Genomic DNA, 22,506 nt, shown 5'->3' on the forward strand with positions numbered 1-22,506 from the left:
CTTCTGGTACTTGCACCCATGGGTCAGAAAAATTACTGATGTTGATTCTCCTTGATAGTGAACATAAGAATTGCCGCTGCTGGGTCAGACCATTGGTCTATCATGCCCAGCAGTTCGCTCACGCGGCGGCCCTCTGGTCTAAGACTAGTCTAGCGCCATAGCCAAGACTAGCCCTATCAGCGTGTGTCAACCGTCTCAATCTCTCCCAGAAGAGGTGTGAATCAGACAGAGGTATGGGATGTTCTGCTTCTTTGGTCAAACCTATATCCATCCCACTCATGTGTTGAGAATACATTGCTTCTGTTTAAAAGCTGCTGTATCAATCTATCCTTCCAATAAGGAGGTCCCCAAAATTGAACAAGGATGGATCAAGTTTTGATGTTGATGCTGTTTGCTGAGAACAGCCTGCAGTGATGGATTCCACTCTTTACAGTATACATGGGCTATTTTTGATCCTCTTTATAGTGATCTCATTCTTGGATTAATTTCATATCCACACCTGCACTTCATTTGTTTTCAGATCAGAGATGGGTAAAATGCCTCGCTGTGCTAATAATCTGCTAGGTAGCGTGCTCTCAAGTGGAGCATCTATCATCAATGGTTGCTTCTTCATCTTTGGAGTAAGCTCTACAGTATATGGCTGGTAACTAAGGTTACTGTTTCAGGCAGCAGCTTTAATGGCTTGTGGAAAGCATCTCAAACAGGGCCCAAATTTTCTTCATGGGTATAAGAGCGGTGCTACCCTGCTTTAACATAAAGCTCTTGGAGTATCGGATAGATAATTAACACATTGACATAGTCAGGACTCATCATCACTTTGCTTTATTGAGCCAATTTCTCAAACAGACTAGCATTAGTACTGATGATGACTGAAGTACTGTCCCTTCCTTGAGCTTCAGGACACAGTGTGTAAATGTATAGGGAATGTACACCTGGGCAGGTCTCTAGTGGTATTCAACTCCAACCCTGAGATGTCCTTTCTCTCTGTCCAAATTAGATTATAAGCTCTTCGAGCAGGGACAGCTTATTGAATATTAAATGTAAAGCACTGCATATGCCTTTAAGCGCAATAGAAATTATAATTAGTACCAGTAGTTCCCATTCATGTATGTAAATTACAGAAAACTGTACATCACGTTTTAAAGTGCCACATTTAGGCAGGCACAAATACACCTGCTATTGATGTGGTTTATGTGAGCACATAAACATCGGCCTACATGAGCATTCTGTAATGGAATCAGGCTGGCACCCAGATGCCATTATAGAATTAAATCAAGAAATCCAGGCCAGAACAATTCCAGCCAGCCTAAGATCAGCACACCTCATCTTTATATGATATGATTGCCTAAATCAAAACCTGAGAAGTCTAATAATAGTAAGAGCACATCCTCTCCCCTACTGAAACACCTTAAAACTGAATATACTACATCATGCATTTTCTGTGGAGAAGCCTGATTGGTACTCATCCAACCTTGAATGATCACCTAAAAACTCAGAAACAAGAGAGTCCACTACCCTGGTGTCTCTGGTGCACTGCCCTCATCACTACAACCTATGGCTTAACCAAAGGAAGGCCCGTGCCCACTCAAGAGCAGCACAGCTATGATATGGTTGGTAGGGCTCCCCAAGCCTCTGCCAGCTCAGGACTCCTGACATTCCTCCCTTCCCTTCTCCATAGATTACTGGGTCTCTCAACTCCACTCCTTCAACCTCCCAGCACCTTTTAAAGCAGGGATGTCCAACCTTTTGGCTTCCCTGGGCCGCACTGGCTGAAAAACTTTTTCTGGGGCCGCACAAACGCTGCAGCAAGACAGAGGAGGGAGCTGGCAAGACGGTAAATACCTGGGGGCAGCAGAGGAAAACAGTGCATCGCCCTCGACCGGGGCCACACAAAATACTTCATAGGGCCACATGCGGCCCTCGGGCCACAGGTTGGACACCCCTGTTTTAAAGCCTTCTATTCCTTGCTAGCAGTGACTCATGCCTGCTGTTTGCGCTGGCCCCAAGCCTTCCCTCTGACACAACTTCTTGTTTCTTCATAGGCAGGACTAGTTCAGTAGGAAGGCTCGAGGCCGGCTCGAGAAATGAATACGAGTTGCCGCTCGCTGCCAGTGAAGAACTTTTAAAAGGTACCGGCGTGCTAGGGGAGTGGAGTTGTTGAGGGGAAGGATTGATAATGAGCAAAGGATGGGGTTATCAGGGCCACACACTTTGGGCTCAGGCTCCCCTAAAATTGGGTACCTGGCTATGCCCCTGTGCAACTAGCAATGTTTACACTGTTGCTGGTTTCCCAGGGTTTTCAAGATGCTCTTGGGCAATAGCATGCTCACCTTTACAGTAAGGCTAAAGCCGGCACTGTAGAGAGGATTTTCTCGGTCCAAGTGCCCATTCAAAGTTAGAGCTCCACTGATATAGTCCAGTGCAAAGATGCTGTTGGTGTTACCTGTGATGCAAAATAAATAAATAAATGCATAAACAAACAATAAAAAGCACACGTTCAAAATTGATTCTTCAAGGCTAGAGACAATAAATGGAAGGTAGAGGACAATCAGGAGGCTATAATTTTTAATACGAATAAACCACCTAAAAAGAGAGAAATTCAGATAACTCTGCAATTAGTGCACATTTTGATTTATTTTACTGTACTTTTCATCATTCATTTAAATATGTAATAGCTCATTACCAAGATGAAAACCCGACAATTCATTTACAGCTGCCAAACACTTTATGTCCCACTTGCAAGGGGCTGCTGAAAAGTTCTCAGCCCAGCCAAGAGGAAAATGATGTGGAGCCATGGAACTTATAAGTTATTCCACACTTTTCTTGACACTTTTCTACTCTACTCAGTATTTTGTAGATCTCTATCATATCACCATCTCTTCATAAATTCCAAAGCTCTGCTTACATGTTGTTCTGTAAATACATATGTATCTTACATAGCACACATTTTACAGGTAGGCATACACATGTGTGGAATCTGGGGGGAAGCATGGTCATGACTCACATTTATAGCTGGCAACAACGGTGTCAGGTCAAAACCGCGGAAGACAAAGGCGTGTGCCGACAACTGAGCGCAGTGCGGAGGCGCGCGCCGAAGAAAATAACTGTTTTTAGGGGCTCTGACGGGGGTGTGTGGGGGGAACCCCCCCACTTTACTTTATACAGATCGCGCCGCGTTGTGGGGGTGTTGTGGGGGGTTGTAACCCCCCATATTTTACTGAAAACTTCACTTTTTCCCTAAAAACAGGGAAAAAGTTAAGTTTACAGTATAATGAGGGTGGTTACAACCCCCCAAACCACCACAACGCCACCGCGATCTGTATGAAGTAAAGTGGGGGGGCTCCCCAACAAAACCCCCCGTCGGAGCCCCTAAAAACTGTCATTTTCTTCGGTGCGCGCATCCATCTTGCGCTCAATTGTCGGCGCGCACCTTTGTCTTCCGTGGTTTTGTCTATGAACTGGCAACAACATGATGTGAGGAGATTTTGTAATGTTTTATGCTGCTGCTGTGATCCACTTAGGCTTTTAAGTGGTAAATTGTGATCCTGTTTTTTGGCAACTATTTAGACAAGATTTAGACAAGACTCCTAGGGGTATCATTTCTAGCCCATATAAAGTAGCTAGAAATGATACTCCTAGGAGTTGTTGATAAGAACCGTGGAGTATATGTTCTAAGATAATAACTACGATATATCTCTCTTCTCTATCAGGGGATTACCTTGATAAAGCCTTATGTGGCGAAACATAGCCTATGTCGGTGAAGAACCCCTGCTATGCTCTGATAAAGAGATGAGTATTTTTTCTTAACCTATTTTGAAAAATAAATAAAAATGAATAAATTAAATAAATAAGATTTGATAGAAAATTCTGACCGATGAAGACTTTAGTGCAAATTATACTGTGAATGAAAACTTTTTCACAGTTTGTACTGCTGAGGTCTTAAAAGAATATATACTAATTCTAATTGAGGCTATATGGGTTGAAGCTTCTCTGATATTTAGCCTTATAAAAATATATACTACCGCCTTATATACTTGTTTATGTATAGTTCTTTAACATTCATTTACTGACCTTTGTGCCAAAACAACTGCATTATGGACATTACAATTATACCTACAACAGAGGTGCTTGGTGTTGGTCCTCGAGGTCTGCACCCCAGTCAGGTTTTCAGGATTTCCACAATGAATATGCAAGAGATCTACTTGCGTACAATGGAAGTAGTGCAAGCAAATAGATCACATGCATATTCATTGGGGACATCCTGAAAACCCGACTGGGTTGAAAAGGACCGCAAGGACAGACATTGAGCATCTCTGCCCTACAATATGAGTTTGTTTGCAATGTATCTTGAGAAAAAGCTCTGGTTGTCTTGAATTTTTTGTGGAAAGTGTCCTAAGCCTACCTCTTATGGTTTGTGCCTTCCCCTTGCCCTCTTGTAAAGTTAATTTACCTTTCATATTTTTCATTTGATTGTATTCTAACAGTTCTAGTTTCTTGTCCGTCTCTTGTCTTTTTTCTTCTGTGTGTGTGTGTGTGTGTGTTTATTTTGTATAGTAAACCACTTAGATAACTTTTGACTAGTCTCAGTTAGGGCACTGGTCTTTGACCAGAGGGCCGCCGAATGAGCAGACTGCTGGACATGATGGACCACTGGTCTGATTCAGCAGCGGCAATTCTTATGTTCTTATCTTGTCATGTTATTAAATACAAATTGAAATTCTTACCTCCAGGAGCACCTAGATATGTGTGTTTTCAAGCATAAATATATTACATATTTTTTTGTAGAATTTGTGTAGTTAGAGGTATGTCAGTGATAGGATAACCCTCCCACCTTTCTATCTCTCACTGAAGGCTTTGAAATTTTGCAATGCACAGATAAGGCAAGTCAATGGGTTTGACTTACAGAAAGAAAACCAAGTGAAGAGTTAGCTATTCCCAGCAGGTAAGGCAATCATGCCAAGCAAAGTTACTAAAAGGAGGGAAGGAGTATAATTAGGTGGGTGAAAGGGACGGGATGGAATGGAGGCTTTTTTGCTCTCCAGGTTAGAGAGTGCACCCTCTTCAAAGCTTTCAGGCGCTTGATACAATCAGTGAGCAAATAACAGCTCTGTGGTCCTAATCACTCATTTCAGACGCAAAGAGTTTGTGCACTCTTTAAGACACTGTGTATGAAGGAAGGAAAAAAAAAAAAACCAGGCAACAGCATTCAGTCAAGCAAAGCAGCAGCAATATGTGACTCCCAAGGACTGCAAGAAGTGCTAGTGAATTGTTTTTCTGCATTTGCCCAGGAGAACAGGGCATTACAGGGGGAGAAAAAAGAAAGAAAACTGTTCTCATCAAAGTCATCATATGAGACTAAAAGCCTCAGAACCAGTCCTTTGTGCATTTCAGTTTATTTTTTGGATGAAGCAAAAAAAAAAAAAAAAAGTCATTTCAGGGAGTATTTCAGAATATAATTCCATTTTTTAAATGTCATCTCTGAATTGTCAGTAGAAATCAGGGCATTAGAGTTTCCAGGTCTGCTTCTTATATGCCTAATTGAGGCACCTCTTGCCTTGTTTTCACACAGTTTCTTGTGATCCTGGGCAGGTCATTTAAACCTCTACTGTCCCAGGTACAAAAACTTACCCCCCTCTTCTATCAAACTGCGATAGCAGTTTTTAGCGCGGGGAGCCGCGCTGAATAGCCCGTGTTGCTCCCGACACTCATAGGAACTCAATGAGTGTCGGGAGCAGAATGAGCCATTCAGCGCGGCTCCCCGTGCTAAAAACTGCTATCGTAGTTTGATAGAAGACACAGAGAAAATACATGCATATACACCCCCCCCCCCCTTTTTTTACAAAATTGTAGCACGGTTTTTAGTGCCAGCCATGGCGGTAACAGCTCTGACGCTCATAGGAATTCTATGACCATCAAAGCTGTTACTACCTAGGCCGGCACTAAAAACTGCGTTACAGTTTTGTAAAAGGGGGGGGAGGGGATAATAAATATAAACTGTTTTGGTTGTACCACATGAAGGTGATATATCTACTACATTTTACCCTTGTTTTCCCACCAAATCACTTTTTAACTCTTTAACCATTAACCCCCCACCCCTTCCTTTTACAAAAGCACGGAACCTAGGACAATACCAGACTTTATAGTCTATGGCCTAGAACTATCAAAGAGGAGACAAGTTAATCAAATCATGTATTTTTTAAATGAGTATCACTTATGGGCAGACTGGATGGACCGTTCAGGTCTTTTATCTGCCGTCATTTACTATATTACTATATTACGCTCACTATCAAAGAAACAGTCCTGCTGCCATCACCGACTTCTAGATATCAAGCCAGATGTTGAGTAGAAGAGGCAGTGCTGACAGGAAAAACATGGGGGCAGTGCACACAGGCTGCCAAAATGTACTTTCTTACACTTGCAGGGAGAGCATTCTGGGCCCCTGTTCCAATAAGATTAGGGTTACCAGATTTTCCCGAAGGAAAATCTGGACTCATGGCCATGCCCCCAGGTCCGCCCAGTTCTGCCCCATCCGCCCCCAGCCCCACCCCCTTAACCTGTTTGTGTGTCGGGATGGCACCCACATATGCGCAGATGCGACACTATGACGTTGCACGTGATATCACTGTGTTGCATCCGTGCGTTCGCGGATGCCATCCTGATGTCAGAAGCTTTTCAAATCCCGGACAAAGTGCCGGGTTTTGAAAAGCTGTCCGGGCCCCCAGACATGTCCTGAAAAGGAGCACATGTTCGGGGAAATCCGGACGTTTGGTAATCCTAAATAAGATGCCAGTCAAATCTGAATAGGAGGTGGTTTATTCTCAGAAAGTGGCCCAGTAGCATTTAAGCTTAAACTTTTGTAGGGAAGTATAAAATTCTCCTGTCAATATTCAACTGGCAGCGGTCAGCATTTTTAAAAATGTTTGGGCACAGCTATTAAATATTCAAGTCTGACTGAACTGCTCTTGACCAAGGGGCTTTATGTGAGTCTCAGCCAATATTCAGTTGGGTCCTATATAAGGGAACTAGTAACCTCCCCCCAATTCTGATCCCTCTCCCTGTGCAGAGCAGCCCTTCTGGGAGCACCTTCCACCCTCCAAAGGCTATCCTGAGCCAAATCTTTATTTTCCATGGTGGCTTAGTGGTCTTCTGAGTAGAGGTACCATGCAAAACAATAATTCACTCGAACACAAAACTGTTTGGAAAATAGCGACCAATAGATACAAATTCAATATTGCTGAAGTGAAAAAAACCTTGCTATGCTCACGAAATAGAATACAACAACTTCAACAGCAAAAAGCTCTTTCGCTTAGTTCATATTATGACTGCACCCCCAGAACTAGGACTCTCTAAATGCAGCTCACAACCAAACACTCAGATCCTTGCTGACTTCTTCCTAAATAAGAAGACATAATATCGGGTCATAGCCCGTGTGGACATTGTTCAAATTGCAATGTGATGGCTACTCTCTCTAATTTTGTCAATCCTTTTGATGGAAAGAGTTATATGTTAAGGCACAATTCCAATTGTCAATCTTATAATATTATCTATGCGATTCAATGCCCATGTGAACTTTTATATATAGGTCAAACATCTCATACCTTTTCTGTTAGATTGACAGAGCATAAAAGTTGTCTTAAGAGTCGTAAACTGTCAGCTCCAATGATTGCCCATTGCATAGAATTTCAGCATAACTTTAATAATTTGAAATGTTGGTTGATTGAAAAACTGGCAATTTCTTTAAGAAGAGAAGATACTAAAAGGTTATTATGACAAAAAGAACAACAATGGACCAATCGCTTTCAAACTTTAGATCCTTCAGGGCTGAATACCACCTATGAATGGCAACCGTTTTATTAAAGTTTTCTAATCGGATTTAAATTTAGTAGATGATCCAATCGCTTATAGTTTGAATGGTTGCTGAATTTTTGCTTTGGTTCTTGTTTTGTTTTTTGAGCTTCAGAGTGTGCTTTTTTGATGGGTTTGGTTTTGTGACAAGAAAAGCTCTTTCTCCCTTCATAGGCTGTTGCTCAGCAAATGGCACATCACGGGGTGATGATGTCATGACGCCCGGCTCCTTCTCTCTTTTTGAATGAATCGGGTGCGTCTCTCAGTCCTGCAGCCATCTTGAGAAGAAGTAGCCTGATAAGTTCGGTACGATGAAGTGCTTGGAGAAAACACCTACTTAAACAATTATAATTTTTTCCCCCTGAAGTAGCCTTTTGAGGAGAAACAGAGGTGCTTTCTGTTGGGAAGCGACCATTGGATAACAATATGTTTTGCTGCTGCAAACTAAGATAAGTTTTTCCAAGTTTTATATTGTTTGCTTTCACGTTACTATTTAGAAGTGCTTACATCTATATTTATACCAGGCTGTTGCCATTACAAACAGTTTTAAACAGATTGGACTGGAATTCCTTCTCTTTATATACATTTTTTTGATACTTATAACAAAATGGAAATATAAAATTTGAATTTTGAAATGAATGAGAGGACATTTATATATTTATGTACGGAGTTTTTTCTCAAACCAGTGATGATACAGGTGGCTTAGGGTACTTGTGTAGTCCTGGCCGCCTGTGTATGAGGTTTGTTTTTCTCCGTCTAGTTATTATATTTTTGGTCTGTTGTATCTTTTGATGTGAATGAATGAAATCCTTCTGTTAAACCTAAATTACAGTACGTTTTTGAACAAATAATTTTTTCAGATAATTACGACTGTATCCCTATATATATTAGTCTAGTCACACCCCATAGATAATTAACATGAAGTCTAACTCAAAACAGACTTACTCTTCACTTGCGCTCTTGGAATTATAAATGTAGGCCCTATTCTGTGTACCTATTCGTCTCTTAATTTTTCCTTAACCTACTCCCAAGTATGTCAGTGATCTCCACTCTGTATGTTTGCTCTAAACACACTTTTAATCTCCACATTGTTAATTTCGTGAATTGTGAATTGTAAATTGTGTTGAACTTTGTTAGGCCTAGAGTGACCCAGAAATTGGGGATTGGATAGATTAGAAGTTGCAGCAGCCATTTGAGACTGTAGCTGGTATGGGCATAGCTCCTGCTCTAAAGATCATTAGGCTACCATGGAATATAAATGTAGGCTTGGGGAAGGAGGCACTTCAGTGGCACTTCTTGAAATTCAAAGGTAGTCTCAAATAACCAACACAGGGTTCCAGACCTGGGGCTGCCAGTCTGGTTCACAGCTGTCCCATGGTACATATTGAAAAAAAAGAGGCCTTTTTATGTTTATTTGGTACTTGGTATACAGTATTCCCCCAAAATTCGCAGGGGTTACGTTCTCAGAGTGATCGCGAACGTTGAAAAACCACAAATATCGGATGAGTACCGTAATCAGTGCAGGAGCACGCGGGAGCTGGGACAGAACAGCGACAGGTGAGAAGGGGGCACGTGAACACAGACCCAACAGTTCCCTCGGTCCTAGCTTACCATGTGAATTCTTCTCTGACCCGAGCGCGCCCCCATGGTGTCTGGAGCGGAACGGTCCCAGTCGGAAAATGTGCTGTAATCTGAAGTGAGGGAAAAACCGCAAATTAATGAGTCCGCAAATTCAGAACCGCAAATTTGCGAGGGTATACTGTACTGCCTTTCCAAAGGGGAATGATCAAAGTGGTTCATCTAATTTAAATAGAGAAAGAAAATTGAAAGGAGCTACAAATCGTTAATAGAATAGGAAAAGAGTCAAATAGATAGGGGTTTCTCTGTCACTAAAACCCCCTTTAAAGACTGAATTAATCAGTGGTTGGCAGTCTGATCGACAGCTGTCCCCTGAGGTGCAGGCAGCCTTAAAGGAGGATGGATTGCTCATTAGAGAGACTTGATTTTGATTCTCTGGAGAAGAGAATAACAGAGTGAAACTGCTGTAAAAAAAAAAATTATAAGGGAAAGGACTGAAAGCTGGAATCAGTGCAGCTAGAGAGTGTTGATAGTTCAAGTAACAGGAGAGAAGACTCTGGGTGGGTTCTATAAACAGACATTGTAGTTTCCTGAAATAAGAAAAATATGTACTGGGGAACACAGAGCTACAAGGGAATGAGAGAGAGGATACAATTGTGACTGGAGCACAGAAGGCCTGTTTGTGTATTGAGCAAGGAGAGAAACATCGGGCTTAACCGCTGCCCCGAAAAGACCATAGTAACTGGTAAAACAGAGGAGCTACTGACCAGCATAAAGGAGGATAATGGCACCATACAGGACAATAGAGATTGTCACAGCAAGGAAGTGTAACACAATAAATGAGTCTGAGGTGGAGAGTACCATTCAGGGAAAACCAAAAGTGACCAATCCACTGAAACCTTTTGCTTCTTTTTGTAACTATTTTAAGCTGTTCTTATGGACTATTTCCCTCACTGTTTTTCTATTCCTTCTCGTGTATATTGGAAAAGTATTGGACAGCCCAATAAAGGGAAATTGTATAATTAAGAACAGTCACTCAGTTACCATTTTGACCAGTGCTGTTCAAAGTACTAGGTCAAAGTACAAATAAATGTATATTTTAATACTTATGTAAAAGTGCAGTGAAGAACACATTAAAAATTTACTTAAGTGAAAGTAAAAAAGTTCTTGCCTAACATAATACTTTTTGAGTAAAACATAAAGGTATTGCAACTACATTGTCTGTTCACCAAGAAAGGCTACCAGCTTCAGCTTCCTCTTCATCTCTGTTGAAAGCGACCCAGTTCACCACTGTTTCATTTTGTTGGAGACCAGTAACAGCAAAGTTACTTCCTGTAGCAGGTGTTCTCTGAGGATAGTAGAGAGCAGATTTTGAATAAGATGCCAGTCTCAGCAGCCGCCTAAGAAGTGGCTAAGAATCACAAACCGGCATCCTATACAGAATTAAGTCTGCCCTAACCCGCCTAATCACCCTAATTCTCTAACCAGTGCCCATCACAGGTACCAGCTAGAGAATCACGCCTGATCCCTTGCTATCGGCTGATCGTGACAAGGGGATCCCCCTGCCGCAATCAGCTGAGTGGCTGTGGCAGGGAACCCCCCCCCAAGTCCTGTCGATGCAGTCGGATAGGTCGGATGCTCACTCTCTCCTACCCCTGAACCCCTGCCCCCCATCAAAGCAGCTAGGCAGGAGGGATGCATCAGGCAGGGGGAAACCCACCAATTTGGAGTGGCGGGCCTGCTGACTGAAGGGTGTAAGCATCCCTCCAGCCAGACCTTCTCATATCAGGTATGGGGTGGGGGTGGGGCCTTCAGTCTTGGGGGAGGGGTCAGGGAAGAGTATAAGGTTTGAGGTATCAGGGTTCTGAGGGGTTGGGAATAGGAGGGAGTGGGCATCCCTCCTGCTTCGACAGGGGGGGGGGCAGGGGGTTCAGCATTTTACTGGCCTACATTTCAGGCAGCTGTCGTGGCCCTTAGGAGATGTCTAGGACTGCTTAAGCTCGCCCATGGCCACTTCCGGGCAATACCATGCCTACGCTCAGCCTTGGGTGAGCTTAAGTGTCCCAATGCGTCTCCCTCGATCGCAACAAACACCTACAGTGTAGGCATCCTGCCTTGGTTTAAAAAACAAAACAAAAACGTGCGTCCCATTTGGTTGCTAAGTCTATATTCCTACAGATGGGTGATGTCATCCATGGAATCCGGTACAGATACCAAGTGTACTGTCACTTTAAATTTTAAGGCACTGTCTGTACCACGCGCATGCAAGTGCCTTAACATCTGATATTGGTTCGTGTGACCTGCACTTCAGTAACAAAGCTAAGAAGCCAACTAGGGGAAGTAGGCAGGCTATAAGAATATATACCTACTGTCCTTGGAGAACACTTGCTACAGGTAAGTAATTTTGCTTTGTCCAAGGACGAGGGCATAATATTCTCACAGATGGGACTCTCAAGTTGCCAGGATCATGCCTCTAAAAAGAGAGTTACAATGAACAAACACAAGCCTGGTGAAACCCAAAAGGGTTGGAGGGAAAATTGGCACTTAGAAAGAGAATAAATTACACAGAACTGCTTGCCCAAATCAACTATCTCTTCTGGAGTTTTGCTCTAAACAATACTATGAAGTGAAGGTATGTATTGAGGACCAAGTGGCCGCTTTACAGATGTCCTTAATAGAAGTGGAGCTAAAATGGGCTACTGAAGTTGCCAAAGACTGTACATTATGAGCAGTAACACAGCCTTCTAGCATCAACCTACACCCAGTAGATGCAACAGAGATACAGTTCACTAGCCAAGTGGAGATGACACTCTTGGTCACAGGAACTCCAAGTCCGTTAGGATAAAAAGCCACAAAGAGCTGATACGTAGTTCTATGAGGCTTAGTGTGATCCAAATAGTATGCAAGAGCACATTTACAGTCCAAGGTAAGGTAAGCTGCTTCACCAGGATTTGAATGTGGTCTTGGGAAGAAGACAGGCAGAACTATGGACTGATTAAGATAAAATTTGCAGATGACTTTCGGAAGAAAATTTGGATGAGTTTGGAGAACAACTCTATTATGGTAGAATCTTGTATAGGGTGGATCTGAGACAAATGCTTGTAGTTCTCTAACCCAGCATGCAGACATAAAAGATATGAGGAATACCACTTTTTAAATAAGATGTTTGAGTGAACAAGTGGAAAGTAATGCAAAGGGAGTCTTCAAAGTAGAGAAAGAATGACATTCAGGTCCCAGGCATTATTTGGAGGCTTGGTGTAGTAAAGTCCTTTCATGAATTTGGAAACCAAGGGATGAACAGATAAGGGTTTCTTTTTCAACGGAGAATGAAATGCACTGATGGCACTGAGATGAACCTGAACTGAGTTAGTTTGTAGGCCAGAATTGGAATGTTGAAGAAGGTATTCCAGGACTGAAGGAAGTAGACAAGTGAAGGGGTCCAGGGAGTGGAGGCCAAACCAGACAGTGAAGCGAGTCCATTTGAAAAGGTAACACCGTTGTGTGGAGGGTTTTCTGTATGCTTCAATGATAACTGATACTGGAGCAGACAGGGAGAAGGCATTTATCTGCTCAGAGAGAGATAACATGATGTGAGTGCTAATGAGCGTAGGTTAGAATGAAGGAGAGAACTTTCGTTCTGTATGAGCAATTGAAGTCTGATGGGTTCTTGAACATCGAAGTGTCTGTGGTGAAAACCTTCTGGTAAGGATGAGGCTTGAATAGGAGACCTCTGGAGAGGTTGGACAGAAGCATCCAGCACTGGAAGGAATGACAAAGATTTGGTGTAACTTGTATTAGAGCAGACAAAGATTCAGTAGTTTATGACCATTGGGTCAACAGAGTCCATTTTGAAACTCTGAGGTGTAGACATGCAAATGGAGTGACATGAACTGTTGAAGCCATGTGGCTGAGAAGTCATAGCATTTGATGCACCATTATGTTTATTAATGAGGAGACTTTCTGACAGGTGAAGGAGATTGTCGACTCTCTGTTGAGGTAGAAAAGCTCGACCTTGAGTAATGTCTAAGAAAGCTCCTATGAACCCTAAGATTTGTTCTGCCATGAACAAATACAGTCACATTCTAGACTGTTCTTAATCCCTTCCCTTATGTTCTTACCCATTTATGTGCTTTTCTAGAAAATTGTAGTTCTTCCCTTCTATCCTCTCCTAACAAGTTTGACATGGGTACTGTCTGCCGTTTATATGTTTCAAGATGCTTATTTTTACATTGTAAATCGCTTAGAAATTTCTTATAAGTGTTTTTATAAAATTTTCATAAAACTTGAAACTAAAGATGGAATTTCTGACAGCTCACTGCAAACCCTAGGCATTCCAGACGACAAATTTTGAGTTAATGGCATGCTGAGTAGTTGCAATGATGAAGCCTTGATCAATAACTTGTCTAGATAAGAAAAGACATGAAACCCCAGGAGCGAAGGGTTGCAGCTATACCACAAGGCATTTGGGGGGATATTCTATAAACGGTGTCGAAACTTAGGTGCTTTAAGCCGCTTAACACCACTATGTGGCTAATGCCAGAAGTGGCATTAGGTGCTATAAAGTGCCTATGTAGGCATGATTCATGGCATGGATAGGCATCGGAAATATAGGCCCGGAAAACCCTGGCCTACATTTTCGGTGCTTATCTTTTGCAGAGATGTGATTTTCTATACGGCACCATCGTGTGATTAACATGTGATCGGCAGCCACTTTTAAGGCAGCCACCAATATCACCAATATAGAGAATCCAGACCTTTGTGAATACTCTCGGTGCTGAAGCTAGGCCAAAGGGTAGGCCCTTGTACTGAAAATGCTGAGAGTCCACTTGAAAGCAGAGATATTTTCTATGATCAAGTAGGATTGAAAGCAGAGCCAATTGTCTTTCTCCAATATTGCTAACACAGTTCCCAGAGAAACCATGTGAAACTTCTCCTTCACTAAATTTGTTGAGAGCATGGAGATCTAGAGTTGGGTGGAGATCTCCTGTCTTTTTTGGTATCAGGAAATACTCGGAGTAGAACCCTTGACCCCTCTATTGCAGAGGAACTTGTTCTATTGCTTTGAGCTAGAACAGGGCTGAGAGCTCTTGGTAAAGAAGAATCCTCTGGAGGGAGTTGAAAAGAGACTCTCTTGGTGGGTAGTTGGTGGGTAGTTTGGAAATTTTCATAGTAAGTGCAGGGCATAACCCTATGCCACTAGGCCCTAACTTAATTGGCAAGTCACTTAACACTTCATTGTTCCATGTAAACCCATTATTTTGACAAAAAGTAGTATTGATGCTATGAGCCTGTAATTAGAAGATAAAAAAAGTAGATTTTTGATAATTGGAGTGATTATAATATGCTCATCCTTCCTGGGAAAATCTCTTAACTCAAGCATGTTGGTCAACCAATCATAGAGATCTCTCTGAAATTTTGAAGGTGCAGATTTAACAACCGGGGAGGGCAAGGATCCAAAGGACAATAAGAATTAAAATATTTTGTGTATAATTGCCTAAATTGATCCTAGTCAGGGTTTTTAAAAGTTTCCCAATGAATGAGATTGGGAAAAGTAAAAAGGCACTGGAGAGCAGAAAAATCAAGAAGGATAACATGAAATGTGAAAACAATGTTAGCAAGAGGATGTTAGGTGCCATCGACTCATGTTCAAGTCCTAGCAACTTTATGAACATCATCAAGTTTTCATGGCAAGAGGATAGAAGGAGAGAAATAGATGAAAAAAGGACATTAAAAAAGAGAGAATACAAGAGAAAACAGGAAAAGGATTTCAAATACACCAATAAGAATAGCATTACTTCTGGATTGTTTGATTTTTTTTATTTCTGTTAACTTCCTAAATAAAGACAAGAAAAATCAAATAAAAGGATTTGAGAGCTGAAACTTTGAAACAAAACATATTTCTTTAAGCAAATATATGGGTTAGATTGGAAGGGGGGTTGCATTGAAATCTTGAATTGAGAAATTTATAGATCGATTCTATGTATTTTTTTCTTGATTAGGTGTGGGGGGGTAAAATTTATTGCTCATTTATGTCTGTAAGATCAATGTATCTGTATTCTTTGTTTTGCACTAGAGAATGACACGTGCCAAAATTCATCACCGTTCCCGTCCCCGCGGATAACTGCGGGAAACCATCTTCATGTCATTCTTTAAAGAGAGAGGGAAGAATCAGAGTATGAATGGCCACAACTACTGACCCACAAGCTTTGCTTTGAAGAATGCTGGTGTAGAAGGACTGAGGTTGAAATAGACACTAGAAAATGACATGGGATTATTTCCCGCGGTTATCCACGGGGATGGGAATGGTGATGAATTTTGTTACTGTGTCATTCTCTATTTTGCACAATTGAAGTTTGGAAAATTAATAAAGATTAAAAAAAAAAGAAACTGGGATTCCGCAGATTGAAGATCCAGTTCTACTTTTCCCCAATGACAGTCCGTGCAATTTTGGGCAAGTCACTTTATCTTCTACATATCATATGCAACCAATAAGTCTGTAAGCTTTTTCAAGTTGAGACTTATTTAATCTATGTGTAGTTTGCTATAGATGTCCCCAGTTAGGGATGTAAGTATCAAAAGAAATGACAGAGTACACATACATTTCTTTGGTAGCTTTTATAGTTCTACTTCAGCTGCCATGCTTCTGATTTAAGAAACCCACTAAATCTATCATGATCTACTTTAAGTTATCAAGCTATTTATCCATACAAATGTGTGTTCCTCAGATCAATAGGTCATACCTTTCTTCATGATCTCTCACACTTCATTGATTTTCACTTTTACTCCATAGCTACCTAAGGGCTGTTTTGTAAAATAGTAAAGTCACATTTTTTATCTGGGGTTTTACTTTCTTTCAATGTGGTTTTTCAGCCTCTTTTTTCTCACTTAAGCTTGCACCATCCTTTATAAACCCGCTCTACACCAGAAAGTGTCTATTCCATTGCCTCTTTAACTCAGGAGGCTACTGAGAGACTGAATTCAACATACACTAGGGAGAAGTAGCCAATGTAGTCATTATTTAGTAAGTTGAGGAAAGAATAAATGGAAAGAATAGGATCTTTACTTATTCTTGAGAAGTTTGACAGAGCATGAGATCCTTTTCTGGGATGGGCCCAGAAGAAGCTAGACTATACTAACACAGCAGGGCCATGCATTACTTAAGTTTGGGGATGTGTGGATTTGCTGAACAACAAAGAGGGTAAGGGTAATTGGATTTGGTAATTTGCCTTTCTGTGGTAAAATTGAAGTGGTTTACATTTATGAAATGCTGATTCTTTCCATATCCTTAGTGGGCTCATAATCTAAATATCTGTAGACTCTAACAGCCTATGAAGTATCATATACCTTGTCTGAAAACAGAGAGATGTTTAAGCTGAACCGCTTATCTGCTTAGTCAGATACATACTGAGTTAGCTGGCTATGAGGTTCATTTTCAAAAGAGAAAACTGTCCAAAAAGTGGCAGGTGGATATTTTTCTTGCCAAACCCTTCCGATGCGGTATTATAGAAACCTATTTTGTAGATGGATTTCTATGTTGTTCATCTGTAATTTGTCTAAATCTCAAGGGTGCATGTTAGAAGCATGATGTACGCAGAACCAAGGTGGGTTTATGATTTGGATTTTTTTCTGTAATAATTATAATTTAACATTTTAGAAAGCATCCAGGGCACAATTTGAATGTTTGGGGCTAGACCTGTATTAACAATGAATAAGTTCCAAAAAGGTACTCAAACTGACCAAATGACCACTGCAGGAATGAAGGCATGTCCTTCCCCCCCCCCCCCCTTAGTGGTCACCAACCCCTCCCATCCTCCAAAGATGTGAATGAAACAATACATACCTGCTTGTATGGCAGCTACAGATGTTATGGCCTATCCTATTAGAGCAGCAAGCAGATCTCTGGAGTAGGCTGGTGCAGTAGACTCCAGAAAAGGGGATCTAGGCCCATATCCCACTCTAACTACTATACTGACATACAGGCATAAGGGCTAGTGTGGTGGTATAATTTGGGTACAGTAGGTTGTGGGTGAATTTCTAGGGCTTCCCATACAATATAAGGGGGTTATGGTGAGATGTGTACCTAGGACCTTGACTGTGAAGGCCCCTGCAGTGCCCCCTATTATGCCCCACTGCTCTGATGGGATGTCTGTATGGCCAGTCTGCTAAGAATGCTGGTCCCTCCTACATCTCAATGCTTGATTTTTGAACAACTGGGCCACTATAACAAAATTAAAGAGATTTGGGGTCCATTAGCAAAGTTTGTAAAGAATTGATCTCTAGTACAAGCCTCTGATTTCTGAATGAATTTTATACACATCCAGGGAAGGTGGGAGGGGGAGAAGGGAGGGTGATATGTATATTATATTATTATTTGATAGATATAAGTGCTGATTATTGTATCATTTGTTTATATGTTCTATTGCACTTTATGTTTGTTTTTGAAACTAATAAAGATTTTATGATTTTTGAGCATTTTACATTTGGACCATTTTTTTTAAATGGTTCAATAAAATAGACACACTGAGGGCAAACATCTAGAAATGGTCATGTTTTGGGGGAAAAAAAGATTGTTTCTGGTTTGAAAATGGTCATTTTCTCTACTGGAGTTTTGGGCATTTTTCCCAAAGCATCTAAACTTGGATTTAGATGTCATATTGAAAATGCCCCTCGATATCATCTGGTGTGAAACTTTTGTACCCAACATATCAGCTAAATATACCTGTATACTTTCACAAAGTTAAGCTGGAGGTCCACACAGTATAGGATCATTCCCGTTCTGCTGTCCACCTCTATCTGTGGTATGAGCAGCATCCCCTCCAGTTGTACTCCTTCAATCTCAACTGCTTGCAGTCTACTCCAGAGCATACCCTTTGAAGACTTGTATCCCCTCTGACTCAACTTCCTATTTCAGTACAGGCAGGACAGGTCAGACCTCAAACAATGGATCTCTGCAATGTTTGTGCCATAAAGAAAACAGTTGAGAATTGAAGGTACATGGCTGTTGGGGGGGGGGGGGGGGAAGAGGAATTGTGATGCCACTATGCCACTGACAGCAAATGAGGGTACTACTAAAAATGTTGGATGGATGGAAGGGGCAGAGAGAGAAGGTGGACATAGAAAGAGAGCAGAGGCTGGATGGAAGGGGCAGAGAGAGGGCAGATGCTGCTTAAAGGGAGAGATGCTGGATGGAAAGAAGAGAGTGAAGATGATTAAAGCAAAAATGACAAAAGGCAGAAAAAAGTTTTATTTGTTGCTTTAGAATCAAGTAGTATTGTAGCTGTACTGATAAACATTTATAAATAGAAAATGGAAATAAGGTATTATTTTATTAGGCTAATTTTAATACATATTTTTTACTAACTATCTAAAGGAGGTTTTGGCCTCTGAAAGCTAATTGAAAAATGAATTAATCCAGTAGTTCTTAAACTTGTCCTGGGAGATCCCCAGCCAGTCAGCTTTTCAAGATATCCCTAATGAATATGCATGAGGCAGATTTGCATATAATAATAAACCCTATTCTGAGGCCTTTTTCCTGAACGAATATTAATATATATTGGATACTTCCTGTCTGGGAGTGGTATTAATGACCAGTTTAGTATAGTGTGTTTTGAACCACTTCGGGTAATTATATCTTGGAGCATATAATAGAGGTGACAGGCATGCAAATTATTAGGGTCATCTTGAAAATCCAACTGGCTGGGGGGTTCTCCCAGGACAGGTTTAAGAACTACTGGATTAGTCCAATAAAATGGTATTTTCTTATTTTTCATTTTTTGTTTTATTGTGGCACAGTGGTTAGAGCTACAGCCTCTGCACCCTGAGGTTGTGGATTCAAAACCCGTGCTGCCCCTTGACCCTGGGCAAGTCACTTAATCCTCCACTGCCCCAGGTAGATAGATTGTGAGCCCATCAGGATAGATAGAGAAAATGCTTGAAATACCTATATGTAAACCACTTTGAGTGTGGTTGTATAACTACAAAAAAGGCGGTATACAAGTTAGAGAGTTGCGTGGGGACAAAAATCCCACCCATCCCCGCCCGTCCCCGCCAGAATCCTCTCCGTCTCCACTCGTCCCCGCCAGGATCCTCTCCGTCCCCACCCATCCCCGCAAGGAATTACCTCCATTCCCCCCGTCCCCATAAAAAGCAGCAATTACTTCTGACAGGATCATCAATTCCACAGTTTCTTTTGTGTTTGCGCTGCTGTTTTCCTTGTGGAATCTCTTTGGTGGAACCCTTTTTTTGTTTTCTGTTCAGGTAATTAACTTATAAACCCCCTCTTTTACTAAGGCTGATGTGTCCATTATATTATATGGACGAACCCTGCTTCCAAAGCCTTCCATCTCCGTGGGAGTCCCGTTGGCTAGAGGGGGGTTCCCGTGGGAGTTCCGTGGGCTAGAGGGGTGTCCCTGTGGGAGTCTCGTGGGTTAGGGGGGATTCCCACAGGATCCCCACGGAACCCATAGGATTCCCGTGAACCCCGTTCCCATGCAGACCTCTAATACAAGTCCCAATTCCTTTCCCTTTCCCTTAATTTGTAAAGCGGTGATTGTTTTTTGTCAATTTTTTCAGATTTACACCTGCTATCATTATCATTTGAACAGTACTAGGGGACATATGTATCTGTCTTATCATTCTCTCTATAATTCCTCCACTTGAGCACTGTTATATAGATGTACCTTCTTATCCAGTTTCTCTGTCTTGACTAGATTGTAAGCTGTTTTGAGCAGGGTCTGTCTCTTCTACGTTGTACAGTGTTGTGTATGTCGAGTAGCACTATAGAAATGATAAGTAGTAGTAGTACATCACTGTTCTGTGGTGTATTGTGGTGTTGCATGGTGTTCTGTGGTGTTGCATTGTCTGCAGAGTCTGGCTTCTTGGTGGTTCTGTTTAATTTTTGTCTATATATTTCTATTTTTAGTTTGTGATTACTTATTCCATACTGAGGATGTATCTGTGGTCTATGTGTATGAAAAGGGCATGGTTTTCTGTTAGCATTGACTGTGCAGGATTGATCTATATTAATCTGGCTTGTTTAGTTTTACAATGGGTGTATTGATGTTCTAGTACTCACTGCAGTATTTAAGATGTTGCCTTCTCCTAGGTGCACCCTTGTATGACTTGTAGATTAGTACTAACAATAATATTTTTATAGAGTGGATGGAAGTGTTAAAAATGATCTGCCCCAGATGTCAAATATACTAGGTATGTCACTGCACTTATCCAAATATAATTCAGCAGAGAGAAATTATCTCACAGCATTAACGACCTTCATTCAGTTGTTTATTCATTAGTTATTCACTGTTCCTCAGCGGGCCACCACACACTCAAACATTCTCATAGTGTATGGCTTTATGCTCCCACTCCTCATTGGAACCAGTTTATATTTTTGATGTTATGCTTTTTTTTGCAATTTTTTATATAAATAAGTGTTAAATACTAAGAATACTTAGCTTTTAGCTTTTGGCTTTTAGCAAGACGCTGTGCAGGGGAGTTTGTGTGAATACACCGACATGTTTCGCCCGTGCAAATTATTGGGCTTTCTCAAGGTTCCCACTCCCTGTAAATTATAAAATCAAAGACTAAATTACACTAGTCCACCTTCCCAACTTCTTTCAGCACTGTTGCTAAGTATAATTTTATGAAATATATTTAAATCCTTCTTACCTCTCACAAACATTCAACCACCATAGCGTCAAAACGAAATGGCTGGCCGACTCTAAATCACGTGATTTATAGGCTCCATCCCCTCGCGTCAACCGCCCAACCATATTGTGGACCGTGACGTCAGGGGACGGAGTTCATTCCTTCATATAGCAGTTATAATTTGGGCACACTGAATAACTAGAAAACGTAGGGGAAACCCCAAGACCTGTCAAATCCTATATTAATGAGGCCCACTCTAACTCGTTGTTAAGTCCATAAGGGACCACTGAATTTAAACGGTAAATCCACCGCTGTTCAAGCGTGTTAAGTCTCTGTTCCCAATCCCCTTTTAATTCACTTGTTTCCATATGATCAATGACTCTCCATTTTAATTGGTGGACCCCATGATCTCTATCTATACAATGCTGGACTATCGGGGCTTGTATAGCTAATGTGGTGATCCGCGATTTATGTTCATTAAGGTGAACGTTAATCGCTCTCTTAGTGCGCCCCACGTATACTAAATTACAAGGGCATACAATTATATAGACTACCCGGAGGGTCCTACAATTGGTATTAGTCCTAGCCTTTATTACATACCCCGACTGAGGGTCAGTCCATTGGGGGCCCTCCAAAGTCGAGTGACACCACTGACATTCTTGGCATTTTTCGTGGCCCCTGATACTACTAGGGTCCACTGTCATTCTAACAGGTTTTAGAAGTGCCTGACCTATGGTCTTACCTCGGCGATGGGAAAACAGGGGAAGTTCTGCAAAACACTCATGTAAACTAAGTATGGGCCAAAATTGTTTAATATGGGAGATTAATACTCCCGAAGCGTTAGAATAAGGCAAAACACAAACAAGACGATCCTCCTCTTTATCACTAGATTTTTCCTGTAATAAAAGGTCTCTCTGGGCATACCTTGCTCTAAGGTAAGCTTGTCTAATAGATTTTTATAATATGGGATGGGGCAGAACGAGATCTGAAGAGGTTTTGCACATGGATCAACACTTTAAACCCACATCTTCAATTTGTGGCCCATTTTAGTAAAACCAAGATTGAATTTCTTGACATCCTTATTAATAAAGATGAAACAGGGATATATACTACTCTATATAGAAAAGCTGTAGCAAGGAATACATTACTCCACTTCAATAGCTACCATCCATACCATCTGAGATATAACTTACCCATTAGTCAATATCTAAGGATACGACGGGTGTGTTCCACCTTAGACAAATTTAAAAAGGTAGCTAAAGATTTGGAGGCAAGATTCCTAGAAAGGGGTTACCCTAGAAAATCTATTAGACAAGCTTACCTTAGAGCAAGGTATGCCCAGAGAGACCTTTTATTACAGGAAAAATCTAGTGATAAAGAGGAGGATCGTCTTGTTTGTGTTTTGCCTTATTCTAACGCTTCGGGAGTATTAATCTC

At 41.3% G+C, this 22,506-nt stretch overlaps 1 protein-coding gene across 1 annotated transcript in view; it reads right to left on the reverse strand.

Annotated features, from left to right (window-relative positions):
• The window catches only part of CDH23 (cadherin related 23), a 1,673,137-nt gene that overhangs the window by 952,256 nt on the left and 698,375 nt on the right, over positions 1-22,506 (reverse strand). Inside the window, exon 10 of the mRNA XM_033942780.1 lies at positions 2,331-2,443. Within this exon, the coding sequence (XP_033798671.1) occupies positions 2,331-2,443 (113 nt within the window). The remainder of the gene's footprint in view (positions 1-2,330; positions 2,444-22,506) is intronic.

This window comes from Geotrypetes seraphini, chromosome 4, assembly GCF_902459505.1.
Source record: "Geotrypetes seraphini chromosome 4, aGeoSer1.1, whole genome shotgun sequence".
Taxonomy (NCBI): domain Eukaryota; kingdom Metazoa; phylum Chordata; class Amphibia; order Gymnophiona; family Dermophiidae; genus Geotrypetes; species Geotrypetes seraphini.